Below are 16,892 nucleotides of genomic sequence, written 5' to 3' on the forward strand. Positions count from 1 at the left end.
TTGCTGGGGTATTGTGTGATCCATATTCAGCTGAATAATCATGGAGAGTTTATTCAGGGTTTTTAATGCTTTACTTGGTTTGTTTGTTGGGTTCTTTGGTTTTTTGAGATAAGCTCTCTCTGTGTAGCTCTGGCTATCCAGGAACTGATATGTAGATCAGGCTGGCCTTGAACTCACGGAGTTCTGCTTGTCTCTGCCTCCCCGAGTGCTGGGATTAAAGCCATGCACCGATGTGTCTGCTTTTAATAGCTAACTAATTATTCCATCTAGAATCTATCTTATAAGGGTTAAGTTGGTAAGATGGGGCTGCAGAAATGGCTCAGCAAGTAAAGGTGATTGCCACTCAGTCTGACGACTTGAGTTTGATCTTCAAGACCCACAGGATACAAGGAGAGAATCAATCCCCACAATTCTCCCCCACCACATACGTCCTCCTCCTCCCCCCTTAAGTAAATATATAAATAAATGTAATTTAAAATGCTAAAATGTCCTCCTCTCTTATAAGTAAGTAACCAGTTTCCCCCATACTGTTAACTGAATGACAAGTTCCTCCCACCACTGGGTTAGTCAAGGCAAGACAAAACATGCAGTTGCTCCTTGGGGGTGGGGTTCTGTACAGCACTGGTGACTGGTCCCCAGGCCTTTCGTGTGCTGGGTTTGCCCTCTCTCCCTGAGCCACCCCCCCCATTCTCCACTGTTTCACACCCGCACAGCTTCCAAGTGAACGCTGATAGCCTCCTTACACTGTGACACTGAGGTCAATTATCTGCTTGGCTTCCAAGCCCTGATGCCCTGAAAAAGGATGAGAAATGGCAGCAGCTGTCTTCCAGGATTCGAGGAAAGACAGGAAAAATGATTCAGATCCAAACCAGTCACTCCTGTCTCTGCTTGGGGAGTTCCAGAGTTGGATTCCCACCAGAGTGAACCTCCACAGATGGATCCTGGGAAATAAGCATCAACTGGACTCGAGTTCCAGAGGAGGCAAAGGAGCTTTCAGCGATCAGAATGCAAGCGTTCAGGTGCAGTATTAGTAAGCTGTTTAAGATTTATTTAGTGTTAGCTGGGGGGGGGGTGGTCTTTAATCCCAGCACTTGGGAGACAGAGGCAGGCAGATCTCTGTGAGTTTGAGGTCAGCCTGGTCTACTAGGCTACACAGAGAAACTCTGTCTCAAAAAAAAAAAAAAGATTTATTTGGTTTTGGGCTGGGTGGTGGCGGTGCACACTTTTAATTCTAGCACCTGGTCTACAGAGAGAGTTCCAGGACAGCCAGAGCTTTGCAGAGAAACCCTGTCTCAAAAAAAACAAAAACAAAAACAAAAAACAAGAAAAAGAAAAAGAAAATACCAAGATATATTATTTCTTTTGTATGAGTGTTGCCTTAATATATGTCTGTGCACCATGTGTATCCCTGGCACCTTTGGAAGGCAGAAAAGGGTGTCAGATCCCCTGGAACTGGAGTTACAGTCATGAGCTGTCATGTGGTGCTGGCAACTGAACCCAGGTCTTCTGCAAGAGCAGTCAGGGCTCTTTACTGCAGGGTCACTTCTCCAGGTCCACTGTTAGCATGTTTCACTACAACAGCATACCAGACAGTCTAAAATAAAAAGTTCTTTAGCATGCTCTGGTTTAATTTTTTGATGTAATACCAGAACAAAATTGGTGTGCTAGCTAGCTCCCACTCGTAACCCTTGTGCTTGGGAGCAAGAAGCAGGAAGATCACTAGGAGTGTGAGATCTTCTGGTCTACATAGCAAGTTCCAAGTCAGCTACCATCACACAGCCAAACCCTGCCTCAAAAACAAAACCCACAGAAAAATATGGAGGACACAAGAGAGAGTATCTGTTTCTGAGAGGCCATGCCACCAAGCCCAGCTTACTGAATGCTCTTCAGAGTCTGATGTCTGGGATGAGATGATGGGGTTAAAGCTGGTTGGAGACAAAGGGCCCAGTTTCTTCCTCATGGCTCGGATCTGAAGCAGTGCCCGGAAAGCTGTGAAGAAGAAAACAGGCCATCAGGACATCCTGTTTCAGGATTAAGGATGAGCAGGAGCCCAAACAGAAACCCTGCTCCCTTCAGCATCCACCCATCTGCTGCACCCAGCAACTAAGTTCTGATGTCTTGGGTCCACCTCCCCAGCCCTCGCTGTCCTGCTACTCCAGGACTTACGCAGTCTGCAGATGGGGCAGTTGTTGGCCTGGTAGCGCAAGGTGTCTGCACAGGTGTTACAGAGGCAGAGGTGACGGCAGGGCAGGATCAAGGTATCTCGGACATCGGAGAGACACACCACACACTCGGCACTGTTGTCACTCACTTCATCCTCAGCCACCTGGCCAGAAAGAGATTCGGCTAATGACACGAAGCCTTCCAACCCCCACCCCAATTTATTTACAAGGAAGCTTGGCTGAGGAGCAGACCAACACTCAGGACAGGATCTACATTGACACTGAACTCTAGTTTATGCAGTGCTTTTTTAAAAATTAGTTTTTGTTGTATGTGCTTTGCAGAAGCCAGAAGAGTGTGGGATCCCCCGGAGCTGGAGTCAGACAGTCATGAACTGCCTGCCACAAGGGTGCTGGGGGTGAACTGAGTCCTCTCCAGGAGGAGCCATCTCTCCAGCCCTGTGCCGTGCTTTTGATACTTGGTCCCCTGCCTCGAGGAACTGCATGCCTGAAGTCGGGAGACTGGACTAACTCCCTGAGCCAATTATTCCTCTGCAGGTCTGAGCAGAACGGACCCAGGAGAACACAGATGAAGGGGAAGGGAAAAATGCAAGGACCCCCCCCCCAACTGCCCCAGGAAAGCAGAACTCAACTGAGCTCCAGAGCAGAAGGCAGATCCAAAGCAGCCTATTTTGTTTATTTCCAAAGTGGCATAAACTGAGAAACTAAAATGAGAGCCTTCTAGGACCTGGCTGGCACTAGATCCTCAGCCCTAGCTAGAGCTCAGATCCTCACTTTGCCTGAGGGAAGAGCAAATCCTGAAATTTAACAAAACTCACCTTAGAATCCTGTGTGTTATACTTGTTTTCGATCCCATAGATCTCCTGAAGAAGGTAGCTGACCCCATCTACCTGAATAGAAAACAGTGGAGTCCAAGAGCAGGCTTACTACTGAGAGACAAGAGCGGACTCCCTGCCTTTCCCCATGGTAACCCAGGACTACTGAGTCTCCACGACAACACTCAGGGGCCCACATAGATAAAGGATGTTTTTATTTACTTATGCTTGCATTTGAGAGGGGAAAGAAAATCAAATGTTTAGCTTACCCACTAGTATATCCAACAAGGAACATAAAATTTTACAAGCTGACAGTATTGTATTGCAGCTCACTACTGCAGACAGTTACAAATAGCACACAATCAAAAGAGGACGGAAGGGTAGATGTCAAAGTGTAGCATTCATTGTGTAAGAAAACTTCAGCTTAAGTACTATAAAAATAATGGTAGAGACGGGCTGAAGGGTGGCTCAGTTGTGAGTTTTGCCTAGAATGCTTGAAGCTCTAGCAACACACAGACTGGGTGTGGCTGTGCATGCCTGTATCACACAGACTGGGTGTGGCTGTGCAAACCTGTATCACACAGACTGGGTGTGGCTGTGCATGCCTATAATCCCAGCAGTGGAGAGGGAGAGGCTAGAGAACAGAAGCTCAGTGTCACCCTTAGCTCCCCACTTAGTTTGAGGCCAGTCTGGGATGCATGAACATGAACAAAAAGGAAGATAAAACAGTGAGCAAAGAAAAAGAGGAAGAGGGAAAGGGGAAGATGTAAGACAGGTGTGGGAGCATATTCCTGTAGTCCCAGCACTTGGGAAGCTGAGGCAGAAGGACTGTTATGAATGTGAGGCCAGCCTGGACTACACAGCAAGTACCAGGTCAGCTGGGGCTCCATAGCCAGACTCCACCTCAAGAAGGAAAGATCTTTATCTTTCAGGGAGATGCAGGACCTCAGGGCCCAGGAAGAGACACCAACAGTGCATACCCGTGGAGCCACACTCACACCTTTGTTTTCTGTTTTATAATTTATTTGTGTTGTGTCTGTGTGTACTTGAGTGTACATATGTGCAGGTGCCCCCAAAGGTGTCAGACTCCCTGGAGCTGCAGTAATAGGCGGTTGTGAGTTACCTGGTGTGGATGCTGGGAACTGAACAGGGCCCTTTGAGAGAGCAGCAAGTGATTCTAACCACTGAGCATCCTCTCCAGCCCCAGTCCTCCCATTTCTTTTTAAACTTTTATATTATTATTTTATGTATGTGAGTATGGGTACAGGCATGTCACAGAGAATGCATGCAGAGGTTCAGTGGACAGCTTTCAAGAATTGTTTCTCTCCTTTCCACCACAGGCTCAGAAATCAAACTCAGATCATCAGAGCCTTCACCTGTTGAACCCTCTTAAAACCTTAATTATCTGTGCCCAATCCACCCAGTGACCCTGGGCATTACTACTGCCCAAGGTGGCTTTCCCCTTCTCTTTAAAACTCCACTCCTCCCTGATGCCTCAACCTCTGCCCCCACAAACCTAGCCTAGCTCTAATCTCCTACCAAACTATGGATGTTGACAGTCTGTTGCTAATACAAATCTAGAAACAGGGAAATATAGAAAACACTTTTCTGTAGAAACTGTAGCCTTTTAAACAGCCAGGCTTTTACCATGAGGCAATTCACCGAGACTGGGCCGGCCTACACAGGTAGTACCAAGCACTCAGGGCTTGTGGCTTTTTCTGCCTCTCTTAAAACTTGTTTTAACAAAGCAATTACATTGAAAGGACACAAATCAACTAATTCACACTAAGGAATTAGTATCAATTCCATTAAGAGAGGCGAGCACGTAAACATAAAATGAATACTTTAGGATTTTAGAACTCTATCATCCTTCTGGAGAGAGGCCTTTCTTTGTCTATCAACCAAGGTCAAGCTCGCCTCCAATCCCTCTCCTGCTATCCTCTACATGATTCCCCACTTGCCTTTGGAGGGTCTGCCTCTCTGTAGTCTTGGCTATTCTGGATCTCTACATGTGGACTAAGCTGGTCTCGAACTCACAGAGATCCTCCTGCCTCTGCCTCCCAAGTGCCAGGATTAAAGGTCTAGACCAGCACACCTGGCTTGATCACCTGTTTTTGTTTTTTTTCCCCCCAAACCATCCTTTTTTTACCCCCTTTTGTTGAGATAGGGTGTTATATAGCTCAGGTTGGCCTAGAACTTACTGTAGCTGAGACTGGCATACAACTTCAAATAATCCTCGAGCCTCTCCCTCCCTCATGCTGAAATTATAGGCACAAGCTACTACATGGCGTCTCCTACCCTCTTTGCCAATGCCACTGGCTGCACTTGTCCCTAACTTCCATGACATTTCTTCCTACTGTTGCAAAAGTACAAAATGTTGGCACATGGCAGGGGCTAGGCCTTCCAACAGACGTGGAAATCTTGCTGACCATTCCTGAAGAGGGCAGATGTCCAGGAAGCTGAATTTCAGAAAAGGAATGCTAAGATAAATTATGCCAAGGGCTCTAATTAGCTCTGAATTAGAGCCAATACTTTATACTTCTGTTTGAAATGTTTCTCATCATGGCATTTTAAGTAGAAAGAATTCTCCTTCACCCTAATGTCAGGAGACAAATCTTATTCTTTCACTTCTCAAGATAACTGTGCCCTGGGAGGCACCAACAATTCCAAAACAACAAAGGCGCTAAAAGTCAGTGTTTCTTTGAGGCCACCCAAGTGGTTCCTAACAAAGGTGCTCCTCTTCCAAAATCATCTTTCATAGAAAGAAAGAAGGAAAGAAGGTAAGAAAAAAGAAAGGAAGACAGAGACAGAGAGGGAGGAGAGAGGAGGGAACAGGAGTCTGTGGTTGTAACAGTTAAAAGAGAACATGAGAAAGGGGAAGGAGAGGGTGAGCGATGAGTCTCTGGCCTTCAAACACTCACCACTTGCTTCTGCTTGAGGGGCTTAGCACAGAAGGTCCCGTCCGTGTGCTGGAACAGAAGCAGGTGTCACAACCAGGAGGAGGGCAGAAGGCACTTGTATTCTCGTGGTCCTTCCTTACTGCATGTTCTTGGGTGTGGTGGTTTGAATGCAATTGTCCCCCATAATCTCATAGGGAGTGGCTCTATTGGGGGGCATGGCTTTGTTGGAGGAAGTGTGTCACTGTGGGGTGGGCTTTGAGTTTCCTATGCTCAGGATACTGCCCAGTGTCTCAGTTGACTTCCTGCCGCCTACAAGATGTGGGACTCTCAGCCACTCCTGCAGCACCGCGTCTGCCTGCGCGCTGCCCTGCTCCCCATCATGACGATAATGGACTGAACTCTGAGCTGTGAGCGAGTCACCCCAACTGAATGTTTCCCTTATAAGGGTCGCCGTGGTCATGGCGTCTCTTCACAGCAACAGAAGCCCCAACTAAGACACTGGCTCTTCACAGAGAGGAACTACAGGCTTGGAATATGGCAGGAGTGGAGCAGGGATCAGCTAAGCCACTCATTTGATGAAAAGGACACTGAAGGTCATGGCAGTGGAGCAGGGATCAGCTAAGCCACTCATTTGATGAAAAGGACACTGAAGATCATGGCAGTGGGGGGGGTCAATGCTGAAACTTCCCCAGCACAGCCCCAACGTGACACTGTTTCAGCAGAGGGGCCTCAGGAGAAAGACAAACACATATCATGAAGGTACTCACCTTCTCAAACGTGCCCAAAAGCACATGGCAGTGGCCAAAATACTCTGAAAGAAAGAGACACATGTTTGAAGAAGGCCAAGCATCGCACCGCTGGCCCTGTCCCACACTCGTGTTTCTACAGAGCCCACAGTCAAGTAGACCAATGGCGCTGGACACCACCAGGAAGGGCAGGCTATAAATCCACTATAAACCCCACCCCTCACAGCAGGATAGGGAGGAAAAGGACAGAGAGTGGACAGGTCTGAGGCCCACAGAGCCGTGTGGCTATGGCCACAGCTTCTGCTGGGATGGCACTACAGCAAGGGAGTGGACACAGAAAGAAGACAGAGCCCTCTTACCATCCCCTTCATCCACCACGGCGTGGACCACCAGAGGGTAAACCTCCCGGTCCAGATCAAAGCCAAGCTGCAGGAAAGACAAGCAAACACAGAAGGAGCCACGTTTGGGTGCTCACTGGGGGAGGGGACACAGAAGGAGCCACGTTTGGGTGCTCACTGGGGGAGGGGACACAGAAGGAGCCACATTTGGGTGCTCACGGGGAAGGGGGTTGCTTCTCAGATGCACTGTCCTCATCTCTGCACCCCACCCATCAAACCTGCAGCTGCCCAGGCCTGCTTAGCTGGCAGCCATCTATTTCCTTAGGAAACAAAACCAAACCTCACTGAGTTAAAGGCCCTTAACCTTTCTGTAGCTCCTTTTACTTTTTTAAAAATTTATTTAGAAACAATCTTATTTTACATATCAGTCCCCCTCCTTCTCCCTCCCATGCCCTCTACCAACTCCCACCCACTCCTCAAGGATGGTGAGGCCTTCCATGGGGGATCATCAAAGTCTGTCACATCATTTCGGGGAGGGCCTAGGCCCTTCTCTGTGTATCTGGGCTCCATAGGAAATGGGCTCCCAAAGTTCATTTATGCACTATGTTAGAGGTCCCATAGACTGCCCAGGCCTCCTAACTGTCACCCACATTCAGATGCAGCCTCTTTTTTCTTGAAGCATGGCTTTCTCACAATGTCCCCAGCTAACAGGCTACTTTGGGATAGAAAAATGAACAAGGACAGATACATCTTTTTAAAAAGATTTACTTATATATACACAGTGTTCTGATTGCATGTATGCCACCGGATCTCATTCTAGATGGTTCTGAACCGCCATCAAGACCTCTGGAAGAGCAGTCAGTGCTCTTAACCTCTGAGCCATCTCTTTAGCCCAGGATAGGTATATCCTTATGTGAACTAAGTAGACCTTTGAAGGGCATGAAGAGGCCACCATACTTAACAGCAGAGCATGGCATTCCAGCCTCTGGACAGAGTCCCTGCTGCTGGAAGGAGTCCTAACTACGTGAGGCGGCTCACCTCCTCCTCTGCCCACTCTGAGGGGTCCACAGTGTGGGAGGGCAGGCAGAACTGCTGGCATACTCCTCGCTTGTAGTGCACGGTCTCTGACTGCAGGCTGTTGTCTTTCGGAATGTAGCTGCGGGATCAGTGTGAAGCAGAGCTAAAGTTAGAATTGACCCAGACAGTCTGACAATTCCCACTGTCTCTTGCCTGTTCTCAGTTTCCAACAGCATTAACTCAGGAAAGAAAGACCTTTTTCTTTTTGCTCTAGCCTGGTACTGTTACCGAGCTCATATATTTAATCCATACATCCACAGGAAGGGAGCTAGCTAAAATAGAGAGTAAGGATTGGAAAAGAAAACTAAATTCAAGGTCCAGATCCTGCCCAATTGTAGAGAAAAAATGTTTTCCTTGCTGGGTAGGCATGAAGGCTAGGAAGCAAGTAGCTTACATGCTGTGCTATCTTACCTGGCAATCCCATTTTGGAATTCCTCAGTGGCCTGATAGTAGATGGTGATGGCTACCCGGGCATCTGTGTCAAAGGTGAACTCGACATTGTAGTAGACCTTGGCCTTGCCCGCCTCTTCTCCATGGCTCTTCACCTCCTCAGCACATCTGAGAAATCACAACCCCCCACAATCACAATCCTCTCTGTGGGGTCAGTGGATCAGGATTTTTTATTGTTATTTTGTTTTCTGTTTTTATTTTTTCGAGACTGTTTCTCTGTGTATGGAACTTGGCCTGTAGACCAGGCTGGCCTGAGCTTGGCCTGCTCTGCCTCCAGAGTGCTGGCATTAAAAGCATGTGTCACCACTGCCCAACATGGATCAGAATTTTAAGACACTCTTTTTGGGCTGGAGAGATGGCTCAGTGGCTAAGAGCACTGGCTACTCTTCAAGAGGGCCTAGGTTCAATTCCCAGTACCCACATGGTAGCTCACAACTGTCAGAATCTCTAGTTCTAGGGGACCTGGCACCCTCACACAGACAGACATTCAGGCAAAACACCAAAATAAATAAATAAGAATATGCCAAGCAGTTGTGGTGCACGCCTTTAATCCCAGCACTTGGGAGGCAGAGACAGGCAGATCTCAGTATAAAGCCAGCCTGGTCTACATAGTAAGTTCCAGGACAACGAGAGCTGTTACACAGAGAAAATCTACAAATAAACAAACAAGCAAACAAACAAACAAAAAAAAAGAGGCAGAGGCAGTAGGATCTCTGAGTTCAAGGTCAGCCCGCACTACTACAGAGTGAGTTCCAGGACAGCCAGGGTTACACATTTTCTGAACCTTGTCTCAGAAAACAAAACAAACCACCCTTACTTTTCTTTAAGCCCCAGAACAGCATTATATACTTGGCTGTGTGTCATTAGCATGTTTGTGTCTTTCCTGTGACTATGGCAGTGTTGTCAGTCTGGGACATTAGATCATTTACATTAGTCCTGCCATCTGTGGTGCATAAATGGCCTATGCCAGAACTTTGTTACTTTTTACTTCAACCAGGGTTATTAGCCACGCCTGAGTCCCCACGAGCCTTGTTGGGGATCAGCAAGCCATCCCGCTTCCCTTTCCTCCACAACACTGAAAGTTCTTCTGGACACACACAGCATGGACCTCATTCCTAAACAGCACGCCCAGTTATCGAGTCTTATTTGCCAGCCTTAGGCCCCGTCTTCTGACTTCCTGTTATAGACATGGTTTGTCTCCTTCCTCACTCTGACCCTGGAAGAGCTCTGCCACCCCACACTGTAGGGAAATCACAGCCCTATTAGCACAGCACCTACAGTCTATGTTGCTGTGATGTCATAAACACTATTTACAGCTTCACACAGAGTAAGCTTGGTTGGCTGTCTTTCCTGCCTAACTCCCTGAGGGAGTACTCACTTGGCCTTTTTAGTCCTTTGTTTTTTCACATACTCCCCTGAATTTTGATCCAAACTCTCTGACAGCCAGCTGCACTCCTACATACGTCCAGCTGCATAGCTGGTCCACTTAGCTTGTCGATGCCCAGCCCCTCCCCCACAGTGTCCTGCAGTAAAGCCCAGGCTGGCCTCAAACATTGTTCTCCCGCCTCCACCTCCTGACTGCTAACATGATGGGTGTACACCAGCACAGCCAACTTAAAATAGGATTTTATACACCTAATTCAAACATCTCATTACTACAGAGCTTGTTAGGGTATCTGCAAACTTCACCTATTCCTTTAATGACAGCTCTTTTTTTCCTTTGTTTGAGACCCACAGAATAGAGAAAATATTTACAATGCTGGGTCAGGTGAAAGTTCTTTCTGTACAGAACAGTGCCCACATTTCAAATGGCACAAGCATGGCAAGGCCTCATGTTAGGGCTGGTGCCCCAGCAGCGCCTGGTGGCTGGCATCCTTTAGACTCAGGCAGGAGGCTGTGGACCTGGCAGAAGCTGCTCTTTGACTCCCCCAGAGTATCTGTTCCCTGCAAGCAGAAGGGCACCTGGGACCTGGCCTGAGCCCTCGGGAACTTACTTGACAAGCCTCAGCGTGTCCTTCCGGATGTTGATCAGGCTTCTCAGGGTCTTCACAGGTTCTTGGGGAGGAGGGGCAGCGTAAGGAAACTGTCAGAAGCAAGGTGGGAGAAGCAGGCCGTTACAAAGACCATAACTGACCCAACTGGGACAGGTCTCTTGGGTAAATGGAAAACAGCCCTGCGAAGAGAGGCAAGGAGGAGCTGAACTCCTACGTGAGGAGGCAGTCTCTAACATAGTAAGTCAGCTTGTCCCAGGTCACTGCTAGTGGGAAAACCAGGATTCAATATGGTGTCCAAAAAAGCAAGACTTATCTGCTTTTTTCCCCCTTTATATGAAGCTTATTTGGGTTAGTGCTCAACTCTTGGAGAACTAATTTTAAAAAAGCCAACTCCTTCTGAAATTCTAAATACCAAAGGACTTACTGTGGCCAAGTTAACCACAAAAAGCTTTTCCATTTGACCTCAGATGACAGGGAGGACACAGAGTGCCCTAAGAATTTAGGGACTGAGAATAAAAGAGAACCCATCAAGTGTACAGGGCAGAGGCTTGCCAACACCAAAGAGCAAAGCTCCTTCAGAGGATCACATAATGCAGAGGGTTAACTCAGCCTAGAGGCGGGGTGGGGCGTGTCGTGGAGGCTGATGGCTGGCTTCATCACTATACACTTTTTCTTTCCCCACCTGGACCTCTGGATTCAGAGTTCTGAGATAGTGATAAAGGGGGAACAGAAAACTTCCATTGGGGATGACAAAATGTTCTCAGGACTCTCGTTAGGCTATAATACAATTCAAGGATTTCTCAACATGTTTCATGAGGTAATATGCTCTAAGAGAGTGAAGGCACTTCTGTCACTGTTGGGACATCACAGAGTGTACTTATACACACTAAAATGGCTATTAGTAGGCTAGGTGGCATTATCTCATAGGACTACCTTCATATACACTGACCGTCCCTGATGGAACTGCCATTAGGCTGTGATGATGGTTCACAGGAAGCCTACTGGCCTCAATAGCTTTGCAGTACATTGTGGGTCTCCTAGCTCAAAAAACGGTACCTCCACAGTGCTGGTATCAAAAAACAGGACATCATGTTATGTTCTAGTCATGTCTTCAGACCTTGACTGAATGTGGTTATTTTACTGGGAAAACAACTTAATACAAAATAAAGTAATCTGACTTCCAATGCTGTCAATGTGATTGCTAGTAATTCACATATTTGAAGATGACACTTAAGAAAACACATTCAGCCAGGCAATGACACACACCTTTAATCCCAGCGCTCAGAGGCAGAAGCAGGCCCATCTCTCTGAGTTTGAAGCCAGGCTGGTCCATACTGTGAGTTTCAGGACAGCCAAGACAACACATACTGAGACCCTGCCCTTCTCTCCCCTCACCCCCCCCAAAAAAAAAGAAAAAGAAAAGAATGTCTAAAAGTAGAACGACTAGATCAAAAAGCAGCACAGTTTTAAAACTGTCAGTTGGATGTGGCGGAACATGCCTACAATATCTGCACAGGGGCAGCAGAGGTAAAGGAAGACGAAGTTGAAGATTATCTTAAGGTACAAGGTGAATGTCAGGCCAGGCTGGCCTATAAGGCCTTTGGCTCTAAAAGAAAAAGGGGGCCAGGAGTGATAGAGCACGTGTTTAATCCCAGCACTTTGGAGGCAGAGGCAGGAGGATCTCAGTGAGTTCAAGGCCAGCCTGCTCTACATACTGAGCTCCAGGACAGCCAGGACTACAGAGAGAAAACCTGTACAGGAAGGGAGGGAGGGAGGAAGGGAGGGAGGGAGGGGGAGTAGTAATTTTCTTCAGTGACACAGACACTGGTCATCTGTCCAAGCTGCAGTAAACAATATCCACCCATGTTGATGCAGTCAACTCCAAACTCAGTGATCAGGGAAAGAGGACAGACAAGTGGGGGAGGGGTAAAGGGAGAAGAGAGGGAACAGGAATGGGGACACAGGGAATGGTTGTTGGAAAGAAGAGGTTCAGTGGGAAAGGAAATGGGGCTAAGAGAGTAATGGAGTGGGTATGATCACAATACACAATACACATGTATAAATGGGGTGAACATGATCAAAGTACACAATACACGAGTATAAACTGTGGATCGAGTTTTACCACCACCCCCTGAAAAATCCTCCCAAACCATCTATCTAAATTATTTGCATTCAAACTGCCCACTTTATAGGCATTACATGCAAAAACTTTATTTTGGAGGTGTTTTTGTCTTGAGGCAGTGTTTTGTTCATTTTTGGCTTTGTAGCCCAGGTTGGTCTTGAAACACCCTGATTCTCTTGCCTCAGCTTCCTGTATAGCTTAGATTATTGACATGCACCTCAATGCCTAGCTGGCAACTTTTTACTTATTTTATTCTAATTTTAATTTTTCAAGACAGGGTTTCTCTATGTAGTCCTGGAACTTGCTCTGTAGACCAAGCTGGCCTCGAACTCAGAGATCCACCTGCCTCTGTCTCCTGGGTGTAGAACTAAAGGCATGTGTCACCAGACCTAGCACTTATTTTGATTATTGTTTTAATTTTTATTTAATTTTATGTAGGATTGTGGGGCACACGTGCCACAGCACACGCATGTGGAGGTCAGGTCTCTCCTTCCACCACGTGGTTCCCAGGGATGGAACTCAGGTTGGAAGCAGGCGCCTTTCCCTGCTGAGTGACCTCTCTGGCCTCTAGCTTCCCTTCTGTTCTCATGCTTCTCCTGTGGCCCAGGGTTACCTTACACTTCGGATCCTCCTGCCTCCCAGCCTCTCAAGTGCTGGGATTATAGGCATGTGTCACCAAAACCAGCCACAAAACTTTTTTGTTGGTACCTAAGCAGATGTGCATGTACCCGCACATGTGGGCACATGTATGTTACAGATGATGAAAGCTGCTTTTTAATGACAAAGCATTATATGATCAAGCAGAAAACTTTAAAAACAAAATGCACAAGATCAGTCACAGTTAATACACTGTTTTTTTCAGAACTTGTTTCTGCCTCCTTCTTTACTGTTTCACAGTATTTATGAATAGATGTCTCCTTTTCATTTATAAGCACATGGCAAACATTGGCGCCACACAGGGATAACTGCACACTTTATCTAACCAGCTGGCTACACCTCTTTGCTGATGTGTGTTGTAGATGCCCCCGTCCCTGCATTCTGTATGTTTGTCTGATTATTCTTTGGGACAAATTCCTAGGAGTGGAATTACTGGATCAAAGAGTAAGCATATTTTTAAGACTTTAAAAGCCATTTTGCCAAATTGCTCTGCAAGCAGCTTAACTGGTGGCTTTAATACAGGGAAACGGAAATTCTGGTCCAGCTCCCATCTGCGGCCCATGTCTTCACCCCGACTTCCTAGGCTGCCATACCCAAAAGAATTTAAAACAATTTTAAAGAAGCTTAAGCAGAAAGTCATTAGGCAGGAAAATCTGACAAAAACGCTAAGTCTATTCTAAAGCCAAAATAAATGACTTTGGGATTAACATTCTTTTCTGGAGTAGCAAAGTTAATCATTTCATTTGTTCAGGTACTGGGCCCTTTTAAAAATCTTTTGGAGGAACCCAGAGCCCTGATATAAAGAGCCTTAAGGACCTCTATTTATTTATTCGTTTGTTTGTTTGTTTAGTTATTGGACTGGTGTCTCTCTTGGTAGTCCTGTCTGTCCTGGAACTTGCTATGTATGTTGTGGAATATTATTTTAAGGTATGCTACATTTGTTTATGTTGTGGAACATTTGCTTAATGATGCAAAGATGTGTTGCATTATTTTATGTTGCATTTGTTTAACTCTATGAAGCTGTATTACTTTGCCTGTCTAAAACACCTGATTTGCCTAATAAAGAGCTGAATGGCCAATAGCTTGGCAGGAAAAAGGATAGGCGGGGCTGGCAAGCAGAGAGAATAACTAGAAGGAGAAATATGGGAAGGAAGATCTAGGAGCAAGGAGAAAAGGAGGAGAGGTAGACCCCAGGGGCCAGCCATCCAGCTACACAGCAAGCCACAGAGTCAGAAGTAAAGATATGCAGAAATAGAGAAAGGACAAAGCCCAAAGGCAAATAGAGGAATAAATGAAGAAAAGCTGGCTAGAAACAAGCCAACCTAAGGCCGGCATTTACAAGAAAGAATAAGCTTCCGTGTGTGATTTATCTGGGAGCTGGGTGGTAGGCTGCCAAAAGAGTCAAAGAGACAAAGAACAAAGAGTGAGAAAACAACTCAGCGATGTAGACCAGGCTGGCCTCAAACTCACAGAGATCTGCCTGCCTCTGCCTCCTGAGTGCTGCAATTAAAGGCATGCGCCTCCACTTATGTAGTAAAATCTTAAAGGACTTATGAAGGATTCCTAAACACAGGATAAAGAAAGGCTCAGGTAGCCAGGTGTTGGTGGCACACGCCTTTAATCCCAGCACTCGGGAGGCAGAGGCAGGCAGATCTCTGTGACTTCAAGGCCAGCCTGGTCTACAGAGCAAGTCCCAGGACAGCCTCCAAAGCCACAGAGAAACCCTGTCTCGAAGAAAACAACAACAACAACAAACAAACAAACAAAAAGGGCTCAGATACCCTCAATCTAACTTTGGTAAAAAAAACAAATCCTCGTAGTCGGGTCAAATGTGGATAATTTCCACATAACAAAAAGGAGAATATAAGTAAACATTTAACTGAGTACCTACTCATTTGGGTATATTCTCCTCCCCACTTTAACTACTTCTGTGTGTATGCATATGTTCACATGTGGCAGGTGCAGCCACGTGTGTGGGTGTTTGTGCATATGTGTGTGTGTGCGCGTGTGTGCATGTGTGTGTGTGTCTGCAATACAGGTCAAGGGACAACTTCAGCTGTGACTCCTCAGGAGCCATTCACATTTTTGAGACAGGTCTCTCACAGGCCTGGGACTCACTGACTTGGCTTGTCAGGCTGGCCAGGGAGCCCTGGGGATGCCCTGTTTTCAGCTCCCATCACTGGGATTACCAGCATGTGCACCATGCCCAGTCCTTAGCACAGCTACCAGAGAAATTCCAGGGTTACCCAGAGAAACCCAGTCTCAAAAAACAAAAACAAACAAAAGAAATTATGGTAAAATGTACGTAACTACATAACATGAAATTTACACGTTAACTACTTCCATGCACACAGTCCAGTGGCATAAATTATATGTACACATGTGTTGTTCAGCCATAGCCACCATGCAGGCCTAGGTCAATATACTCCTATGTCCTATTCCTAAGATAACCCACGTCTCCTCTTTCACCAGCCCGTGAGCTCCTGAAGAAGAGACCAACACAGAAGAGCAGCTCAAAACACGGTGGCTGACTGAACAATGAAGAATGTCCATGTTAAAACCCTCATTTGGCAGATAAAGAAACAGACCAGGCTCGGTGGAAGAGTACTTGTCTAGCATGTTCAAGCTTGGATTCAGTCCCAGGTACCAGAAAAAAGAAGAAGAAAGCCACTGAGACTCAGGAGGTCCCAGAGCTAAGGAGCAGTAAGTAGAACCCTGATTGGAACCAAGGAGCATATGGGGAAAATCAAATCACTTCAAACAGCACCAAGTGCCATGAAGGTTCTGGGAGGCAGTCCAGACACTGCAGACCACACCCTAGCTGAGACAGCGGCAGGAACAGGAGCCCACGCAATGGCTCCCTCCTTCACACGGTAACAAGGTGAGTGAGGGCGCTACTGACAACAGCTTGCTTACAGTGCAGCACTGCTAGCAGCTTGCCTCAAACGCACGAAGATGTTTGTTACTGACAGGCTTTTCTAAAGTGTGGTCGTTCTCCCCTAAAGTGGATTATTATTATTATTATCATTATTTTATTTTTTGAAATGGTTTCTCTGTGTACCCCTGGCTGTCCTGGACCTCAGACTCAAGAGATCTGCCTGCCTCTGCGTACCGAGGCATGGAATTAAAAGTGTGTGCCATTACCACCTGGCACCCCTAAGCTGTCTTCAAACAACAAAGGCATTTACCCATTTGTTCAGTATTATCGATACATTTGAACACTGAACTTGTCAGAGAATAGAGCGAGAAGTAAAGCAAACTGAATCTAAGAATGACTGAAATTCCAAACATTGTGAGCAGGAGCAGAATTCCAGTTAGACCAGACACCTCATTTAGTGGACCCAGGGCCTGCCAATCAAGGCACCACTGCCTGCGTCTGCAGAGCAAGTTTCTCTTTGGCCTTCCTTGTACATGCCTCTTGCATCAGCAAACTGCCACCTGGTGCCCAAAGATGGAACTGCTATCCTAGGCCCTCATCTGAACACGTGTGCTTTTGTATAAATGTAAACAATCACACTCCAAATCTTGTTTTTTTACTATGCTGATTTAAAACATCTTGTTGTTGTTTTTGAGACAGAGTTTCTCTACGTAACAGCCCTAGCTGTCCTGGAAC

At 46.5% G+C, this 16,892-nt stretch overlaps 1 protein-coding gene across 5 annotated transcripts in view; it reads right to left on the minus strand.

The window, feature by feature from the left end:
- Rnf157 (ring finger protein 157) overlaps positions 1–16,892 on the minus strand; it is a 74,721-nt gene that overhangs the window by 18,911 nt on the left and 38,918 nt on the right. For 2 of the 5 annotated variants that reach the window (XM_013113389.3, XM_005069886.4), the window contains exons 3-11: positions 10,501–10,589; positions 8,468–8,614; positions 8,018–8,135; positions 7,001–7,067; positions 6,663–6,706; positions 5,917–5,964; positions 2,999–3,070; positions 2,167–2,326; positions 1,877–1,989 (exon numbers count right to left, since the gene is read on the minus strand). In XM_013113389.3, the coding sequence (XP_012968843.1) occupies positions 1,877–1,989; positions 2,167–2,326; positions 2,999–3,070; positions 5,917–5,964; positions 6,663–6,706; positions 7,001–7,067; positions 8,018–8,135; positions 8,468–8,614; positions 10,501–10,589 (858 nt within the window). Of the gene's footprint in view, positions 1–1,876; positions 1,990–2,166; positions 2,327–2,998; positions 3,071–5,916; positions 5,965–6,662; positions 6,707–7,000; positions 7,068–8,017; positions 8,136–8,467; positions 8,615–9,323; positions 9,515–9,605; positions 9,751–10,500; positions 10,590–16,892 lie in introns of those variants that run through there. The other 3 variants (XM_040750081.1, XM_040750080.1, XM_040750079.1) reach the window with 3 other exon arrangements.

This window comes from Mesocricetus auratus, unplaced genomic scaffold, assembly GCF_017639785.1.
Source record: "Mesocricetus auratus isolate SY011 unplaced genomic scaffold, BCM_Maur_2.0 Super-Scaffold_100007, whole genome shotgun sequence".
Taxonomy (NCBI): domain Eukaryota; kingdom Metazoa; phylum Chordata; class Mammalia; order Rodentia; family Cricetidae; genus Mesocricetus; species Mesocricetus auratus.